The sequence below is a fragment of the Megascapheus bottae genome, chromosome 6 (assembly GCF_031878675.1).
Source record: "Megascapheus bottae isolate mThoBot1 chromosome 6, mThoBot2.hap1, whole genome shotgun sequence".
Taxonomy (NCBI): domain Eukaryota; kingdom Metazoa; phylum Chordata; class Mammalia; order Rodentia; family Geomyidae; genus Megascapheus; species Megascapheus bottae.
Genome location: NC_143514.1, coordinates 4,489,435 through 4,508,083, shown reverse-complemented (window position 1 = coordinate 4,508,083; position 18,649 = coordinate 4,489,435). Strand labels below are relative to the sequence as shown.

At 37.1% G+C, this 18,649-nt stretch overlaps 1 protein-coding gene across 2 annotated transcripts in view; it reads left to right on the top strand.

Annotated features, from left to right (window-relative positions):
• Znf326 (zinc finger protein 326) overlaps positions 1-14,946 on the top strand; it is a 30,583-nt gene extending 15,637 nt beyond the window's left edge. For both annotated transcript variants that reach the window (XM_090334121.1, XM_090334120.1), the window contains 6 exons: positions 3,398-3,509; positions 7,909-8,056; positions 9,959-10,058; positions 11,831-11,961; positions 13,018-13,113; positions 13,795-14,946. In XM_090334121.1, coding sequence (XP_090190247.1) covers positions 3,398-3,509; positions 7,909-8,056; positions 9,959-10,058; positions 11,831-11,961; positions 13,018-13,113; positions 13,795-14,121 — 914 coding nt within the window. In that variant the 3' untranslated portion in view covers positions 14,122-14,946. The remainder of the gene's footprint in view (positions 1-3,397; positions 3,510-7,908; positions 8,057-9,958; positions 10,059-11,830; positions 11,962-13,017; positions 13,114-13,794) is intronic.
• The last annotated feature ends 3,703 nt before the right edge of the window (positions 14,947-18,649 follow it).

The following is an 18,649-nucleotide window of genomic DNA, read 5'->3' as shown; positions in this document are numbered from 1 at the left end:
AACTGAGCAAAATAAGTGTCAGTAGCATTTAACTGTGGGGAGAATAGTCTTAGACAGATGGCGCTAGGAAAGCTGGCTAGCCACATACTAATAACATGCAAGATCTTGTAGCAAAATGTATAAAACTCTTGGAAGAAGATGTCAGTAAATCTTCATGATTTTGGAATTGACAAGGAATTTTTAATTATTTATTTATTTAATGTTGGTCCTAGGAACTCAGGGCTAAGCTTTTTTGCTCAAAGCTAGCACTTTATCACTTGACACAGCTCTTGCTTTTTTGGTGCTTAATCGGAGATAAGAGTCCAGTGGACTTTCCTGCCCCAGCTGGCTTTGAACCTCAACTCATAGATCTCAGCCTCCTGAGTAGCTAGAATTATGGGCTGACGCATTAGCAGGAGGCTGGCAAGGAGTTTTTATACAGTTCACTGAAAGCATAAGCAACAAATATAGTCAAATTGTATTTTATCAAATTTAATTTTTTATTTTTTGGTGTGTCATGAGGCTTGAACTAGGCCTGGGCTGGGTGCTGTCCTTGTGCTCTTCAGCTCAAGGCTACAGGCCTACCCCTGGTCCTGGGCGTTGTCCCTTAGCTCTTCAGCTCAAGGCTACCACCCTACCCTTAAGCCAAGCTCCATTTCCTGTTTGCTAAAGGTTAATTGGAGATAAGAGTCTCAGGTATTGGGGCCGGGAGTTTGGCCTAGTGGTAGAGTGCTTGCCTAGCATGCATGAAGACCCGGGTTCTATTCCTCGGTACCACATACATAGAGAAAAGCCAGAAATGGTGCTGAGGCTCAAGTGGTAGAGCTCTCTAACCTTGAGAAAGTCCAAGGACAGTGCTTAGGCCCTGAGCTCAAGCCCGTGACTGGCAAAAAAACAAAACAAAAAAAGAGTCTGAGGTATTTTTGTGCCAGGACTAGCTTTGAACCTTGATCCTCAGATGTCAGCCTCCTGAGTAGCTAGGATTACAGGTGTGAGCCATGGTGCTGGCTGACTCTACCATTTGAAGCACAGTTCTACTTCCGCTCTTTGCTGGTTAATTGGTTAAGAATCTCAAAGGCTTTCCTGCCTGGGCTTGCTTCTAATCTCAGGTCTTAGATCTCAGTCTCTTGAGTAGGTAGAGTTATAGACATAAGTCATAGGTATGCCTGCCTATTAAAATGAAAAGTTTTTGTGCTTCACTATAAATAACAAATGAGAACGACATTGCTAGGTTTGGTAATGCATATGTTGTAATTCCAGCAGTTGGATGTATGAGGCAAGAGAATCCAGAGTTTGAGGCTACCCTGGATTGTATAGTGAGACCCTGTTTCCAAATAATAGAATAGAATAGAATAGATACAAACTCAATAGCAAAGTAATAACTCAAAAATAGGCAAGGAAAAAAGAACACAGCATAAACAAGATATATAAATGGCCAATAAGCCTTTGAACACGCACCCAACACTTAGTTGTCAGGTAAATACCATAATCCAGTTGGATGGTTAGAATAAATATGTTGATAATAAGGCTTAGTGAGGCTGTAGAGAAATTGGAACCTTCCTACACAGCTTATGGAAATATAAAATAGTACAGTTACTTTGAAAATAGTCTGGCATTCTTCATATGACTAAACTATTATAATAGCAATTCCACCCCCTGATATAAATACCTAAGATAAATAAAAATGGGGTACACACAAGACAAGTAACAGGAATGTGCAGTAGTACAGTGTTTTGTCCTAGGTGTATGGTAGACTGTATTAACTAGGTTTGTATATGTATACTATGATATTTGTATGACAAATTAGCCTAATAACACCTTTCTTTGTTAATGAATATCTATACATGGATGTTTTTAAAGTAGTGTTATTCATTATTCATAGTGGTTCCAAATAGAAAAGTCTCTGATATCCATCAGGAAGTTGAATGGATAAAAAAATGTGGCTTGTTCATATATATAGTATTGTATAAAATTCAGGTATAAAATAGAATGAAGGGCTGATATATGCTGTTATTTGAGTGAACCTAGTAAAGATTATACTAAGTGAAAAAGCCAGTTCTCATACAGAGATATAGAACATGGGTTAGCTTTTTTTTAATGGATATTTGGTAATGTTTGGGAGCATGAGGGATAATATGTAAAGACTACCCAGTTTCTTTCTGAAGTAACAGACAGTTGATTGTGATTATATTTGCATATGTCTGTAATTATCCTGAGAACCATTGCATTGCACTTTGGTTTTCTTTTTTCCTTTTTTTAGGGAGCAGAACTAGGATTAAAACTCAGGACTATTATGGTCCATGGGTATTTACTGTAGCACATAGGTGAAAACAGTGCAAGTATTCAGGAAATAATGGATAAAAGTATATTCATATGATGAGTACATGTATAGCATGGATGAACTTGGAAAACATGAGGCTAAATAAAGACTAAAAGCAAGAGTGTAGGATTCCACTTAAATGAAATTATCAGAATACAAAAAGCAGATTAGTAGTACTCAGAACCTAAGAACCTTAGAGCAGGGATGAGAAGGGTAAGGACCGCATAAAGTCTATGGCATTTATTTGCAACAGTGAGAAAGTTCTGGAACCATATAGTGGTGATAGTTTGCCTGACTAAGATGTACTTAAAGCCACTGAACTGTATACTCTAACATGGTTAAAATGGTAAAATTACCAGGCCTAGAGTTCAAGTCCTGCAACCGACCAAAAAAAAGTGAAATTTATGTTTTCTGTATTTGATCACAATAAAGAAGAAATCTGATTTTCTTTTGGAGTTTATGTAATTAAAAACATTTGCAAGAACTTCTACAATATAAATTCTTAGCTTGGCCGGGAGTTTAGCCTAGTGGTTAAAGTGCTTGCCTAGCATGCATGAAGACCCGGGTTCGATTCCTCGGTACCACATACATAGAAAAAAGCCGGAAGTGATGCTGAGGCTCAAGTGGTGGAGCTCTAGCCTTGAGAAAGTCCAAGGACAGTGCTCAGGCCCTGAGCTCAAGCCCAGGACTGGCAAAAGAAAAAAAATTCTTAGCTTGAGAGTTATTTAGTGTTTAGTGCACTTTTCCATTTCATGCTGAGTCAGATCATTTCAGTGTTTGCTAAAGTATGTGATTTGCGAGATGATTTTAGGTAGCTAAAGATATTACTTAGGGTAAGGATAACACAAAATGAGAAAATTTAGAGAAAAATTATATAGCTTGAGAAGCAAATATGGCAAGATTCACAATGCATTAGAGTGTTTATTTATATAGTTCTAGATACATTGGGTAGCCTTATGCTGAATTTTTTGGTTGAGTTCAGGCTAGGTTATCATCACTTAAATCCTCTATTCTATGTCTGTGCTTTCTGCACTGGTAATTAGAAAGGGAGAGTAGAAAAGTGCTTTTTAGTTACCAGTTTTTCTTCTAATACCTTAGCAAAAACTGATCCTAAAAATGAAGAAGAAGAAAAGCGGCGGATTGAGGCCCGCCGAGAGAAACAAAGGCGCAGAAGAGAAAAAAACAGTGAGAAATACGGTGATGGATACAGGTTTGTGTTTTAGTAGATTCAAACAATTGGGCTCTTCTTTTTTAAGAATTTATTAATGTTGATTTTTACATCAAATTTAAATGACATGTTAAACAAGTGTTCAAGGAGGGAATCTCTGTTTACAATCACTGGGACTTAGTATTTAGAACTTAATCAAAATTAGGCTAAGGGTTTGTATGTCATAGAAACATTAATTTAAGATATAAAACATTATGTCTATAGAGTCATAGGTTTTTATGTCTATATAGTTATGTTTATATTTCCATTACCATGTCCATAGCTTTGGGTATGCAGTTATTGAGTCCTCGCTCTTGTACTCTTTGGATTTAATAGCCACATATTAGGGATACCATGCGCCTTTTGTTCCTTAGGTCTTGACTTGTCTCACTCAACATGATTCACTCTAGGTTCATCCATTTCCCTGCGAATGCCATTATTTTATCTTGTCTGTTGGCTATGTAGAATTCCATTGTGTATATATACCACATTTTCTGTATCCATTCATCTGCAGTAGGGCATCTGTATTGTTTCTATCACCTGGCTATTGTGAATAGTGCAGAGATGAACATAGCTGAGCAGGTGTCCTTGTAATATCTTGGGTCATGATGTTCAGGATAGATGCTCAGAAGTGGTATGGTGGGATCGTAGGGAAGGTCTATTTTCAGTTCTTTAAGAAACCTCCACACTGCTTTCCAGAGTGGCTGAACTAGTCTGCATTCCCACCAGCAGTGTAGTAGGGTTCCTTTTTCTCCACAACCCCGCCAGCAACTGTCATTGTCTGAGTTCAAAATCTTGGCCATTCTTGTTGGGGTAAGGTGGTATCCTAGGGTTGTTTTTATTTGCATTTCCTTTATGACCATGGATGATGAACATTTTCTCATATGCTTTTCTGCCATTTTAACCTCTTCTTTTGATAAGTCTCTTTAGTTCCCTTGCCCATTTAGTGAATGGTTTATTGGGTTTGGGGGGATTAGTTTCTTGAGTTCCCTGTAGATACTGGATATTAAGCATTTGTCAGATGTATTGTTGGTGAATATCTTTTCCCAGTTGGTTGGCTGTTTCTCTACTTTTGCAACTATGTTTTTTTTTTTTTTTTTGCCAGTCCTGGGCTTGAGCTCAAGGCCTGAGCACTGTCCTTGGACTTTCTCAAGGCTAGAGCTCTACCACTCGAGCCTCAGCACCACTTCTGGCTTTTTTCTATGTATGTGGTACCGAGGAATCGAACCCGGGTCTTCATGCATGCTAGGCAAGCACTTTAACCACTAGGCCAAACTCCCGGCCCTGCAACTATGTTTTTATCTGTACAGAAACTTTTTATTTTTAGGTAGTCCCATTTATCGAGTCTCTCTCCAATCTGTTGTGACCCTGGGATTCTGTTTAGGAATCTTTTGCCTATGCCTACGAGTTCAGTGTCTCTCCTACTTTATCATGTAGCAGTTTCACGGTTTCCGGTCTGACATTGAGGTCTTCGATCCACTTTGAGTTAATGCTTGTACATGGCGAAAGGCTAGGGTCAATTTTTAGTTTTCTGCATGTGGCTGCCCAGTTTTGCCAGCACCAATAATTGAATAGGCTGTGTTTGTTCCACAGTATATCTTTGGCTCCTTTGTCAAATACAAGTTGACTATAGGTATTTGGTTCTATTACTGGGTCTTCTATTCTGTTCCACTGATCTTCTGGTCTGTTTTTGTGCAGTTTTTGTTATTATGGCTCTATAGTAGAGTTTGAAGTCTGGTATTGTAATACCACCAGCATTGCTCTTTTTGCCTAGAATTGTTTTGGCTATTCTAGGTCTTTTCTTGTTCTATATGAATCCTTGGATTATATCTTCTATTTCTGTAAAGAATGTCTTTGGGATTTTCATGGGGATTGCATTGAATTTGTATATTAATTTTGGCAGTATAGCCATTTTCACTATGTTGGTTCTCCCTAGCCATGAGCATGGGATGTCTTTCCATTTCCTAGTATCCTCTTTAATTTCTTTTTTTTTTTTTTTTTTTTTTGCCAGTCCTGGGCTTGAGCTCAGGGCCTGAGCACTGTCCTTGGACTTTCTCAAGGCTAGAGCTCTACCACTTGAGCCTCAGCACCACTTCCGGCTTTTTTCTATATATATGTGGTACCGAGGAATCGAACCCGGGTCTTCATGCATGCTAGGCAAGCACTTTAACCAATAGGCCAAACTCCCGGCCCCTCCTCTTTAATTTCTTTCATTAGGCTTTTATAGTTTTCATTAAATAATTCCTTTACATCTTTGGTTAAGTATATTCCTAAGTATTTTATTCTCTTGGGGGCTATTGCGAATGGGATCATTTTCTTGATTTGGCCTTCTGTTTGTGTATTGTTGGTGTACAAGAAGGCTACTGACTTCTGAAGGTTGATTTTGTATCCTGCCACTTAGCTAAAGTAGTTTATTAATTCTAGAAGTTTGGGAGTGAAGTTTGTTGGGTCACTCAAGTAGAGGATCATGTCATCTGCGAATAGGGATAGTTTAATTTCTTCTTTCCCTATGTGGATCCCTTTGATGTTCTTTTCTTCCCTTATTGCTCTGGCTAAGGGTTTCAGCATTATATTGAAGAGAAGTGGAGAGAGTGGGCATCTATGTCTAGTTCCTGATTTTAAGGAGAATGGTTCCAGTCTTTCACCATTAGTATAATACTGGCTGTAGGTTTTTCATATATGGCTTTCACTATTTTGAGGAATGTACCTCTTATTCCTATTTTTTCTGTTGCTTTCAACATGAATGGATTTTGTCAAATGCCTTCTCCGCATCCAGAGAAATTATCATATGATTCTTATCCTTAGCTCTATTGATGTGATGTAATACATTGATTGATTTGCGAATGTTAAACCAGCCTTGCATCTGTGGGATGAAGCCTACTTGATCATAGTGTATGATTTTCTAAATTTGTTTCTGGATTCTGTTGGCCAGTATTTTATTGAGGAGTTTTGCATCTGTGTTCATTAGAGAGATAGGTCTGTAGTTTTATGAAAAAAATACTTTTCTAAGCCAGGTACAGTGATAAGTATCTAATTCTAGCACTCAGTGGCTCAGGCCAGAGGATTGATATTTCAAGGCCAGATTGGGCTACATACATATTGAGACATACATGGGCTACATACATATTTCAAAATAAAATTTGAATATCTTGTAAGATAAATTAAAAAGGTTTGCATAAAGATATGTAAGAAATGTTTCTAATTTTTAGTATTTATATGTAACCACAACTTGGAAAAAATATTCTGTTACTACCAGTACTCTAAAAATATAAAATGCACAGAAATAATAATTCTTGTTTAAAAAGAAAGAGGGTAGGGGCCAGGATTTTCACTTAGTGGTAGAGTGCTTGCCTAGCATGCATAAAGATCAGGGTTCTACTCCTTGGTACCACATACATGGAAAAATCCGGAAGTGGTACTGAGCCTCAAGTAGTAGAGCTCTAGCCTTGAGAAAGTCCAAGAACAGTGCTCAGGCAATTGTAATGGGCTTCAGTGATTGAGTATGTCACAATAAGAATAAAAGAAATCATAGTAGATAAAGTCTGACATTTTTTGCCTGTGAACAGTGCTCAAAATGTTAAGAATGCAATAATAATGAAGATACTACATATAAAACAGGGTTTGGTCATACAAGTAAGAAAAACAACATATATAAAAAGTAAACTGTGAGTGTATTTTTGTTCTTTTAAATTCAGTTTGTGTAGCAGAAAAAGTGAAATGTTTTATATAAAATGAATCTTCTAGATTCATTAAAAGGTAGACCGTAGATCTGAAAGTCTTCATGGTGATCTTTTTAAACAGGAAACTTTCTGTTACTCAGCTTTGAAATGCACAACAGATTTGTTCACATTAAATGTAGTAAAAATTGTATCTTAATTCCTAGATTTTTTTTGGTTTGGTCTTTGATTTTAGTCTCTTAGATATACTTGTGTATACCTGTGAAATTGTTGTATTAAGTTGTATTAAGTTTTCTGGTTTGTTGTGCCTAATTTTCTGAGATTCAATAGAACTAACCACATTAGAAATTAATCCATAAGGAAGGTTTGTTTTTAGGAGGAGTCCTGTTTTGCGTTCTTCTGTTTATACCCCCATTTCCCATAATTCCTTCTCCTTTTGTCAGAGGTAATGAGCATAGTTATTAAACATTTTTTATTCAATGTATAGAAGTTCAAAGATGATTTTGCTTTGTAAGATTAGTTTTTGTATTACCTTATGAGTACTTTTCTTATTAAAACTGTAGATTTGAATATAATTGAAGCATGTTGATAAAGTGTTGCAATTTAGAAAAAGTGACAACTGAAGGGAGAAATAATTATTCTTGTAAAATAAGATTCAGTTGTATATTCTTATAAACTCTTAAATGAATAAGGTGATACTTAAATAAAACCGTTTTTCCTTTCAGAATGGCATTTACATGTTCATTTTGTAAATTTCGAACCTTTGAAGAAAAAGATATTGAACTGCATCTGGAAAGTTCTTCACATAAGGAAACATTAGATCATATTCAGAAACAAACCAAATTTGATAAAATAGTTATGGACTTTTTGCATGTAAGTAGCTGTTTTTCTGTCTTTTTTTGCTAGTTCCAGGGTTTGAACTCAGGGCCTGAGCACTGTCCTTGGGCTTTCTCAAGGCTAGAGCTCTACCACTTGAGCTACAGCATCATTTTCAGCTTTTTCTATGTATGTAATACTAAGGAATCAGATGTGGGTCTTTGTGCATGCTAGGTAAGCACTCTACCACTAGGCCAAACTTTTTGTTATGTTTCAAAAAATTTAATAATTAGTTTCTTATTTAAATAAAACTTTAAAATTGATACAGAATTATTTCTGAATTCTTCTCTCAATGGAATTTGAATTTGTTATTTGAAAAATAGTTTCTAAGAAGTATCAAACAGAATTACCATACCACCTTGATGTAGATTCACCTAGTATTCATTGAGAACCCATTGTGTCTTGGATCGTACTTAGTGCTTTTTCTCACATCTTCCTGTACCAACTCATTTTTATTGTTAAATATTAAAGGATCATTCTCAGAGCAGCCAGAGTAAGTGGCAATGTGACTATAGAGCCACAGAGACTTGGGTTTGTTTAGTGTCTTTCATATGATTAGTATGTGATTTCCAATTTAGTAGATTTTCTTGAAGACAACAGGAACTACTTCTAATGACTCCACAGTCATGGGAAATGGAACACAGCACAGATAAACAGATGGTAGGTTTAGATAGAGATGCCAAGAATACAGAAATAAATACTGTAGAATCTTGGACAAGGGAAAGATGATTAGGACTGGGAATGCTAACAGAAGAGGATTCAGCTGGTCTGCCAATTGTACATAAAACTAATTTCGTTAAAGGAGCTGGGAGTGTGGCCTAGTGGTAGAGGGCTTGCCTAGCATGCACAAAGCCCTGGGTTCAATTCCTAGGTACCACATATACAGAAAAAGCCAGAAGTGGTGCTGTGGCTCACATGGTAGAGCATTAGCCTTGAGAAAGCCCAGGGCTTTCCCAGGCTCAGGTCCTGAGTTCAAGCCCCAGGACTGGCACAGAAACAATAACAGCAACAACAACAAAATTACAAGGCCACAGAAGTAACCTTTCAGACTTTTATACACTTGCAGAATTATGTTTTGATGAAAATTGCTTAATATTTCTTTCCATACTGGAATCATATGGCTACCAATTGTGACTTAATTGTCTACTTGACTCTTCAGCTCTTTTTTTGTTTTTTTGCCCAGTTGGGCTTGAACTCAGGGCCTGAGCATTGTCCTTGGGTTTTTCCTTAAGGCTAGTGCTTTGCCACTTGAGCCATAGCACCACTTCTGGCTTCTATGTATGTGGTATCGAGGAATCGAACTTGGGTCTTCATGCATGGTAGGCAAGCACTCTACCACTATGCCAAACTCCTGTCCCCAACTCTTTGGCTATTTGATCTTTCTCTGACTATATATTTTGGAAAGTCAGTGCTTTTTTTAGTTTCCTAGTATGTTTTGATAGTTGTTTCAACTAAATTATAAGTGCCTTGTGAACAGACAATAGTTCTTAAAGAGCAGAGGAAGATGTTCACCTTAGGGTGAATAGTGGTGATTATATATCTGAGTGCTCATGAAAATTTCAAGCTGGGTGTGTTGGCTCATGCCTGTAATCCTAGCTACTCAGGAGGCTGAGATCTGAGTGTCCCAGTTCAAAGCCAGCCTAAGCACTAAGAACTTGAGACTCTCATCTCCATTTAATCACTAGAAAATGGGTAGTAAGGCTGTGGCTCCAGGGGTAGGGTGTCGGTAGCCTTGAGTTGAAGAGCTCAGGGACATGGCCCAGTCCTAGGTCCAGGCGTAGGGTGGTAGCCTTGAGCTGAAAAGCTCAGGGATAAGGCCCAGGCCCAGAGTTCAAGTCCCATGACCCACAAAAAATAAATAAATAAAAATAATTTTATTCTTTATATTTTATGTTCTAGGAGTGTATGGTGAATAAATTCAAGAAAACATCTATCCGTAAGCAACAGACAAATAATCAAACAGAAGTTGTTAAGATAATAGAAAAAGACATCATGGAGGGTAAGTATTTAGACACATTGTTTTTACAAATTTATGTATGTATATACACTTAGTATGTATATATGTATATATCATTACTTCATAACTGTAGGTATGTCATTAACCTAATTGTCTTAATCCCCTTTGTACTTTTGTAACATCTTGTGCTTTTTCTTTTTCCTTTTTCCTTGGGTTGCTATTGGGGCTTGGATGTTTTACCCTGAGCTCTTTTGCTAGCATCCTGACACTTGAACTACAACTCCTGAAACTATAACTCCTCTTTTGGCTTTCTGTGGTTAATTGGAGATAAGAGTCTCTCAGACTTTTTCTGCCCATGCTGGCTTTGAACAGTGTTCCTCAGATCTCAGCCTTCTGAGTAGTTGAGATTTACAGCCATGGGCCAGCTGAGCCCAGCAATGTGCTTTTCTTTATCAGTAGTCTTTTTAATTGCATTTATTTTTAAAATTTATTTTTATTATTTTTTGCCAGTCCTGAGGCTTGAACTCAGGGCCTGAGCACTGTCCTTGGGTTTTCCCTCAAGGTTAGGGCTCTACCACTTGAGCCACAGCACCACTTCTTGCTTTTCTATGTATGTGGTACAAGGAATCGAACCTGGGTCTTCATGCATGCTAGGCAAGCACTCTACCACGAGGCCAAACTCCTGGCCCCTATTTGTATTTATTTTTTAATCAATTTTTTAGTGGCGCTTGGGATTGTATTTAAGACCTCACATTTGCTAGGCAAGCTCTATACCACTGGAACTTAGTCTTTTAAAACTTAGTATTTCCTAGTACATTCTGTCATTAGCCTCAATATTACACTAGGCCAAACTTGCGGCATCCAGTTATGTAGTTCTTAAAAAAATCTGTGTTTGTAGATTCATGTAGATTCACAAATTTATGTTCTCTGATGACTTTTAAAGAAGCATCATGGATAATCATGAGAACTAAAAGTAGAACTTTGTTTATGGAAATAAAAATATATGGATCTCAAGGCTGTGTGGCTTAGTAGTAGAGTGCTTGCCTAGAATGCATGAAGCCCTGGGTTTGATTCCTCAGTACAACATACAGAGAAAAAGAAGTATGCTGTGGTTCAAGCAGTAAGTGCTAGCTTTGAGCAAAAGAAGCTCAGGAACAGTGCTCTGGCCCTGAGTTGAAGCTCCAGGACTGGCAAATAGAAAAAGAATATATGAATGTCAGCTGGGCATGGTGGCTCATACCTGTGATGCAGCTGCTTCGAAGTAGAGATTGTAGGATTATGATTCAAAACCAGCCTGACAAAGGTAGATTAAGACACTGGATACAGAAATAAACTAAGCTGGGTGCAGTGGCTCACACTGTAAAGGATTACAAGTTAACACTAGCCTCAACTAACTAGTTGAGCCCCACCACAACTAATAAAATTCTGGTTGATGACAGGTGTCACCCCATCTATGTGGGAATTATAAATAGGATTGATGTTCAGACCAAGAAGGCAAAATGTGGGATCCCATTTGACAAAGCACAAAATTCACTAAAGTAAAAAAATGGCTGGGGTATGCGGCAGTAGAGCACAAATATACAGTAGAGCATTTGACTAGCACAAGGCCCTGAGTTCAAACCCCAGTACCACCAAAACACACACACACACACACACACACACACACACACACAAAGGACTTGCATGTAGCTCAGGTGATAGAACACTTATCTCAGAAGTATGAAGTCTTGAGTTTAGTCTCCATTACTGCGAAGCAAAGCAGTGAAAAGAACATATGGATGGTTTGTATAGTGGTTTGTGGGTTTTTCTTACAGGTGTTACAGCAGATGATCACATGATGAAAGTAGAGACTGTCCACTGCAGTGCCTGCAGTGTGTATATCCCTGCATTGCATAGTTCAGTTCAGCAGCACCTCAGATCTCCTGATCATATCAAGGGGAAGCAGGTAAGTGCTCATCTAATTCTAGAATGACCCATTAATCGTTTGCCTGTTTCATATCTCCCTGCATCTTAATCACAGATGTATTTACTCATAGGCCCTTAAGCAGGTCTTTCTGGGTTTGAATTTTAGTTGACTATATAGCACATGCTAAGTAAGTTAATTTTTCTTCGTCTAAGTTTTCTCTTATTTGTAAGATGAAGATAGATTTTTATGTGTTTAGTGCCTAGTAATGGTAAGCAGTTAGTAAATCATAGCTGTTGTTGAACTACTTTTGTTACTACTATTTGCTTTTAAGATGGTTAGATAAAACCCTTATAGGAGTATGTTTTTTAGAATAAAAGCAAAATAAAGATTGGTTACATCTGATTCATTTTCCTTAGGATTGGGAAAAAAATAAAAGTAGGATTACCAGCAGCCATCTATTGTTGCATCTCCCTGCAATGGATACTGATTAACATATTTCTGCTTCTATATTGGCTAGTTTCATTTAGTCAGATTTAGTTCAAACAATACAGTTTATACTGTAGAAAATTACTTCATCTGAAAAGCTGATTTAATGTTTTCATATATTAAAGCTCTAAGAATACTTGACTCTTAAGTTCTTATTTTATATTGAAGTGAGTCATTTAATTCTAGCTTAACAGTTGGAGCATGTATTGTTGATACATAGACACTTCCTTTCCTCTTCTGCAATATTAGTCTTTCAGTAACTATAACCCAGAGAAACTTTTTACTTTTTCAGTATGAAAAGTTTTTGTTTTTTTTAATGGCATGAAATTTAGTGTGTGGTTCTGGGAAGTATATAGACTAGAAAGGAAGCAGCTATGTGCTGGACAGAGTATTTGGTGCCTGAGTTTCACTGATTGTTTTATGTATGTTCCAGTGTTTTAAACTGTAGGTGATTTAGGTTGTTGTAATAGATCTGTAGCTAATTTACCATAAATGTCACTTAAACCTAAGGATTTGAACCTTAGATTTTGTTTCAGTTAGATTTTGTTTCAGTTAAACACTTTATTGAAAGGCTTTCCTACTACCTTCAGTGTGTAATGTTTTTCACAGGCTTATAAAGAACAAATAAAAAGAGAGAGTGTCTTAACTGCAACAAGCATCTTAAATAACCCAATATTGAAGTCACGATATGAACGTTTTGTTAAGGTAAGATTTTAGGGCAAATTTTAAGGAAATACTGTAGTACTGTAATAATTACATGGTGATATAGTAGTAATTTTTTGTGATATTTAAATATAGCATGACACATTGGAAGAATTTTAATTAAAATATTGCATGTGGGGAAAATGTTTTTCCTTACGATTGAGATTGAGGTGAAGAGAAACAGAAAACGATTTTACTTTCATCAGTTGTCCAGCTCTGAATTCTTTGAGAAATAGACAACAGTTGGATAGAACAGCAGAATGTTTCCCCGCTCTCCCCTTTGGGTCTTGAACTCAGGTACTCAAATAGTAAATGGATTTTTTGGTAAGTTAAAAATAACAAGCGAGGTGCAGGTGGTGCTCATGTCTGTAATCCTAGCGACTGTGGAGGTTGAGATCTCAGGATCACAGTTCAGAGCCAGCTTGGGCAGGAAAGACTGTGAGATTCTTACTTTCGGTGAATTATGAAGAAACTGCCAGTAGTGACTCTGTAGCTTAAGTGGTAGAGCACTAGCCTTGAGCAAAAGAAGCTCAGGGACTGAGCCCAGGCCCTGAATTCAAGCCCTAGGACTGGCAAGCAAAATATCCCCCCAAACAAAAACAAGCCCCCAAACTTGATGATGTAGCAAATAAAATTCCCCTTAATGTAAAGACAAATGTGTAAAAGCCATTTCTCATATTTTAGGGTGAAAATCCTTTTGAAATTCAAGATCAGTCTCAGGATCAGCCAATAGAAGGTGATGAAGAGGATGAAGAGAAGATTGATGAACCTATTGAAGAAGAGGAAGATGAGGAGGAAGCTGGAGAAGCAGAAGGTGGGGAAGAAGCGGAGGAAGCAGGACAAGCTGAAGGAGCAGAAGGAGAAGGGGTCACAGAAGAAGGGGAAGGGCAGGGGGCTGAAGGGGAAGAGGATGCAGCTGGGGAGGTAGAAGGAGCTGGAGAAGCAGAAGTGGATGAAGCAGCAGCAAAGGAGCCTGTTGATTTCCCTGTTGAGCAACCAGAAGAAAATTAGATATACGGAATTAGATTTAAACAGAGCTTTACATTTCTGTCCTAATGAGGAAAAGGGTAAGAATTTTAATAGTTTAAAGTATGAATTAACACTCATGTTGCATGCATTCCACATATTAAAATTTGTTTTATATTCTTTCTAAATGTTTGGCACTTGTCTAATAAAATGAAGGTTAGATTATTTAGTTTTTATAGCTACCAAACTTAGATTCCATAAATTGTTTGTATAATTTTTATGCTTAATTTTATTACCTTATAGGTGTTAAGGAAAATAGATACCTATTGTTAGTATATCTGTTCTAACCATTTGAACTTAAATGCTGCTTTTGGGAGTTTTTAATTGTATATTACATTTAAAAAGGAATACTTACCCTAGAAGAGATAAATTGGGCAAATGTTTTGTGCTCTGTGTGTGTTTTTTTTTTTTAATTGCATTGGATGGTGTGTAGTACTTTGCATTAAGATAGCTTACAGGCATTTTGTGTACCCAGTTCCCTTTGTAGCAATAAAATGTTTATTTTATTTTTTTTAATTATTCTGGAATTAGCAATTTAAATGAAACAATTAATCAATTAAATGAGTATATGAAATCAATATTTGCCTTAATGTATGAGTTCAGCTCACAAGTACTTCAAACTGATTGAGAAGACTTGAATTCATTTTTTCCCTGAATCATATTTTTTAAAAGTGTGACTAAAATATATTTTGAACACATACCAAAGGCCAGTCTGTAACTGACCTTGTTTATACTTGTTTCAGTTTTCCTTTTCTCTGTGCCTGTGTCAAATGTGGATATCTTCCTGAAAATACATTTGAATACAAATAATTTTTCCAACTGTGTTAATTCATTTGTCTAGTATTTTGCCTGAAAAACCAAGAAGAAAGTGAATTTTATCACATTGAAATAATCCTTAAAATTTTGGGGGGAGGTAGCTTATTTAGTTGTACTCAGTGAGAACTTGAGCCTGGCATTGATGTGTTCTAAGTCACTTGTCCTCACATGGCCATCAGTGAGAATCAGTGCTTGAGCATCGTGCCTGTATGAATTTAAGAATTCAGATGAAGTTTAATTTCTCAACATTTTGAGGCATTATAAATAGATAAATGTGTGGGTGAAGTTAAATACTAAAACAGTAAGTAGACAGTGTATAAAATGTGGGGGCGGGAGGGGGCGGGGGGAGGGACATGGGGACAAAAACATGAGAAAGGGTAGCAATGTTTGTGAAGTAATGCATCTTCTATCTGGTGAATATAATGTAATCCTATTAATTACAATAAAAAAATGTATGGGCATTTGTAGAATTCCACAGATAATTTCTTTCTATATGAAACAAAGCTTTTAAAACTAGACTCAAAATGGCACTCTCTGGGTAGAAACGTCTAATCCATAGATAGTGGTTCTGGGTAGGTAATGGGTGCTGTTTGCTATTGTAAAGCATGATGATGATACAGCCTCTGTGCCCACTTAGGTGACTTTAGGACTTGTCTTCTCTAGCCGTGCCTTAGTTCTGCTCCTTGTAACTTTAGAGCTTTATATTGGACATCTTAAAGGAGAGATAGATTGAGATGTCCCTTTATATTTCCTATTCTTGTAACTTAACATGTAAAAGGTATAGTCGGGAGGTTATCTAGTTTCCGATTTTAAAAATAATTTTATTATCTTTAAGCTGATATACAAAAGGGTTTCAATTCAACATGTTGGTTTATGAGTACAATGTATACTTGATTAGTGTCACCCCTTTTACCACTTTCCGTCTCTCATTTGGAATTTAAGTTTCACTTCCTTGTTTTGATTTAATTGCCCTGTTATCTGTCCAACTAATTTTTGCCTAAAGGACTTTGGTCCTTTGTAATCTATGGATGGTTGGAAGTCCATTTTCAATAGATGCTTCAGATCTGAAAGTGCATTGCCTACTACTTAGAAAGGGAACCAAAATTTTGTTTCCTTTTCTTAAGAAATAACAGGGGGCTGGGAGTATGACCTAGTGGTAGAGTGCTCACCTAGCATGCATGAAGCCCTGGGTTTGATTCCTTGGTACCACAGACACAGAAAAGGCCAGTAGTGGCGCTGTGGCTCAGGGGTGGGGGTGGGGCAGATTTTGGATACAACATCCAAGAGAATCAGTTGAAAAATTACTGGGAATAATAATAATAGATAGTTTTATGTAATGATTCCTAATGAAAGTCTGTAGCTCTCTGTAGTCCAGTAGTGGCCAGCTGCAAGTATAGAAATCCCATCTGCAACAAGGAATCTGCATTCTATACATACATAAATGGGGCGAGGGGGGGAGGGAACTGCAAGATTTGTATGAGGAAAATGATGCATTTTAATGAAGAATATAATACCTGAATAAAGAAACATTCTATATTCCTCTCTGTAAAGAAAATGGATACATGTCAAGTTATCTTCAGAGAATAAATGATAACTTACTAGACTATGACTTAAGAAATCTTAGTGTCTTTCCTAAAGTTGAGAGGAGCAGTGTGGCAAGGCTGATGAGCTCCTGAGCTCCTCGTGTCTTGCTCTGCCATCTTCAAAGCCTTTGTTCCAAGCATCCTGTCTGTATTCCATTCAGTAGGGGGTTAAAAAGACCAGTGCATGCCTTCATTTTAATAACTTCTTACAAATGGGCCCATTTCTCTGTATTCATCTTGCTGCTCAAAACAACAGTATGAACACACTGCTAGCTCCCCAGCAGGCCAGGAATTGTGTGTTCCTTGGTCTTGTTACAAGCTAGCAGAGCAGGGACTCTGACTTAGGAAAAGAAGAGATTGGAGCAGGGCACTGGTGGCTCATGCCTGTAATCCTAGCTACTCAGGAGGCTGAGATCTGAGGATCTAAGTTCAAAGCCAACCCAGGCATGAAAGTCTTTGAGACTCTTACCTCCAAAATAGTGCTGTGGTTCAAAGTGGTGGAGCACTATCCTTAAGCTGAAGAGCTCAGGGGATGCCCAGGCCCAGAATTCAAGCCCTATAACTGACAACAAAAAAGAGAAAGATAAGGAAGAGATTGGATATTAGGTAGTACTAGCAGTATTAAAAGAATTCATGTACAAAAGTAGCCAAGGAAAAAGAAGACAAGACAATTTGGCTTTTTTCTTACTAGAAATACAATAAAACCACGGTAAGAAATTTAGGGGGTATGATACATAGACTAATGAAACATGTTTTGTGGATGTTAATTATCTTATGTTGACTTGGAGATAAAATAGTGACATTGGAAAAGGATGCTTGTATCTTACTGCAAAAAAAGTTAATTTTTGTTTTATTCTTGGGGTGATGTATAGAGGGGTTACAGTTACATTCATCAGATAGTGGATACATTAATTACTTCTTGAACATTGTTACCCCTTCCCATATTTTTCTCCCACTTTCCCTTCCCCACCTCCCACTCATCTTGTTTTTCCTTATCTTTCCATTTTCAAATACACAAACATACATACAATATACCAGGTACCAAAGTCAGATACAGTAACAACATGAGATAAACCTTAAGGGGAAAGGAAGAAAGAAGAAATAGGTTCATACAGTACATTAAGAACAATCACAAAGATAAACTTCTTGTTTCCATACCCTGGAGTTCCTTTCACTTAGTCTCATCCTATATGGAAACATTTACATAGCTTTTGAGCTATTATGATCCTCTGCTGGGAGAATCTTAAATGAATACTAAATGGCCTAAAGAAAATATCTACAAGAATCAAGATACTGTTTACTAAGTTGATAAAATATTGGAAAATCACTTGTAAGTTTTGAGTTGTCTTCATAAACAATATACAAACTAAAAGTTCTAAAGAAATTAAAACTTGAGTACATTAAGAAAACATTACATTTTAAGGCCATTGTGATGGCTTTATTTTAATAATGAGTTTTTAAAAAAATTGTCAGAGATGCTGGCGGGGTTGTGGAGAAAAAGGAACCCTACTGCACTGCTGGTGGGATTGTAAACTAGTTCAGCCACTCTGGAAAGCAGTGTGGAGGTTTCTTAAAGAGCTGAAAATTGATCTTCCCGCCATACCACTTCTGGGCATCTACCCTGAACATCATAACCCAAGATATGATAAGGACACCTGCTCAGCTATGTTTATCTCTACATTATTCACAAGAGCCAGGCGATGGAAACAATCCAGATGCCCTACTGCAGATGAATGGATACAGAAAATGTGGTGTATGTGTATGTGTGTATATATATATATATATATACACACACACACACACATACATACAATGGAATTCTACGTAGTCACCAGACAAGATAAAATAATGGCATTTGCAGGGAAGTGGATGGATGGAGAGCGAATCATGTTGAGTGAGACAAGTCAAAACCAAAGGAACAAAAGGCGCATAGTATCCTTAATATGTGGCTATTAGATCCAAACAGTATGAGAGCGAGGACTCAAAAGTTGCATACCCAATGCTATGGACATGGTATTGGAAATATAAATACAACTACATAGACAAAAACTTATGACTATAGACATAATGTTTTATTAGATAGATTAATGTGTCTATGAGATACAAACCCTTAG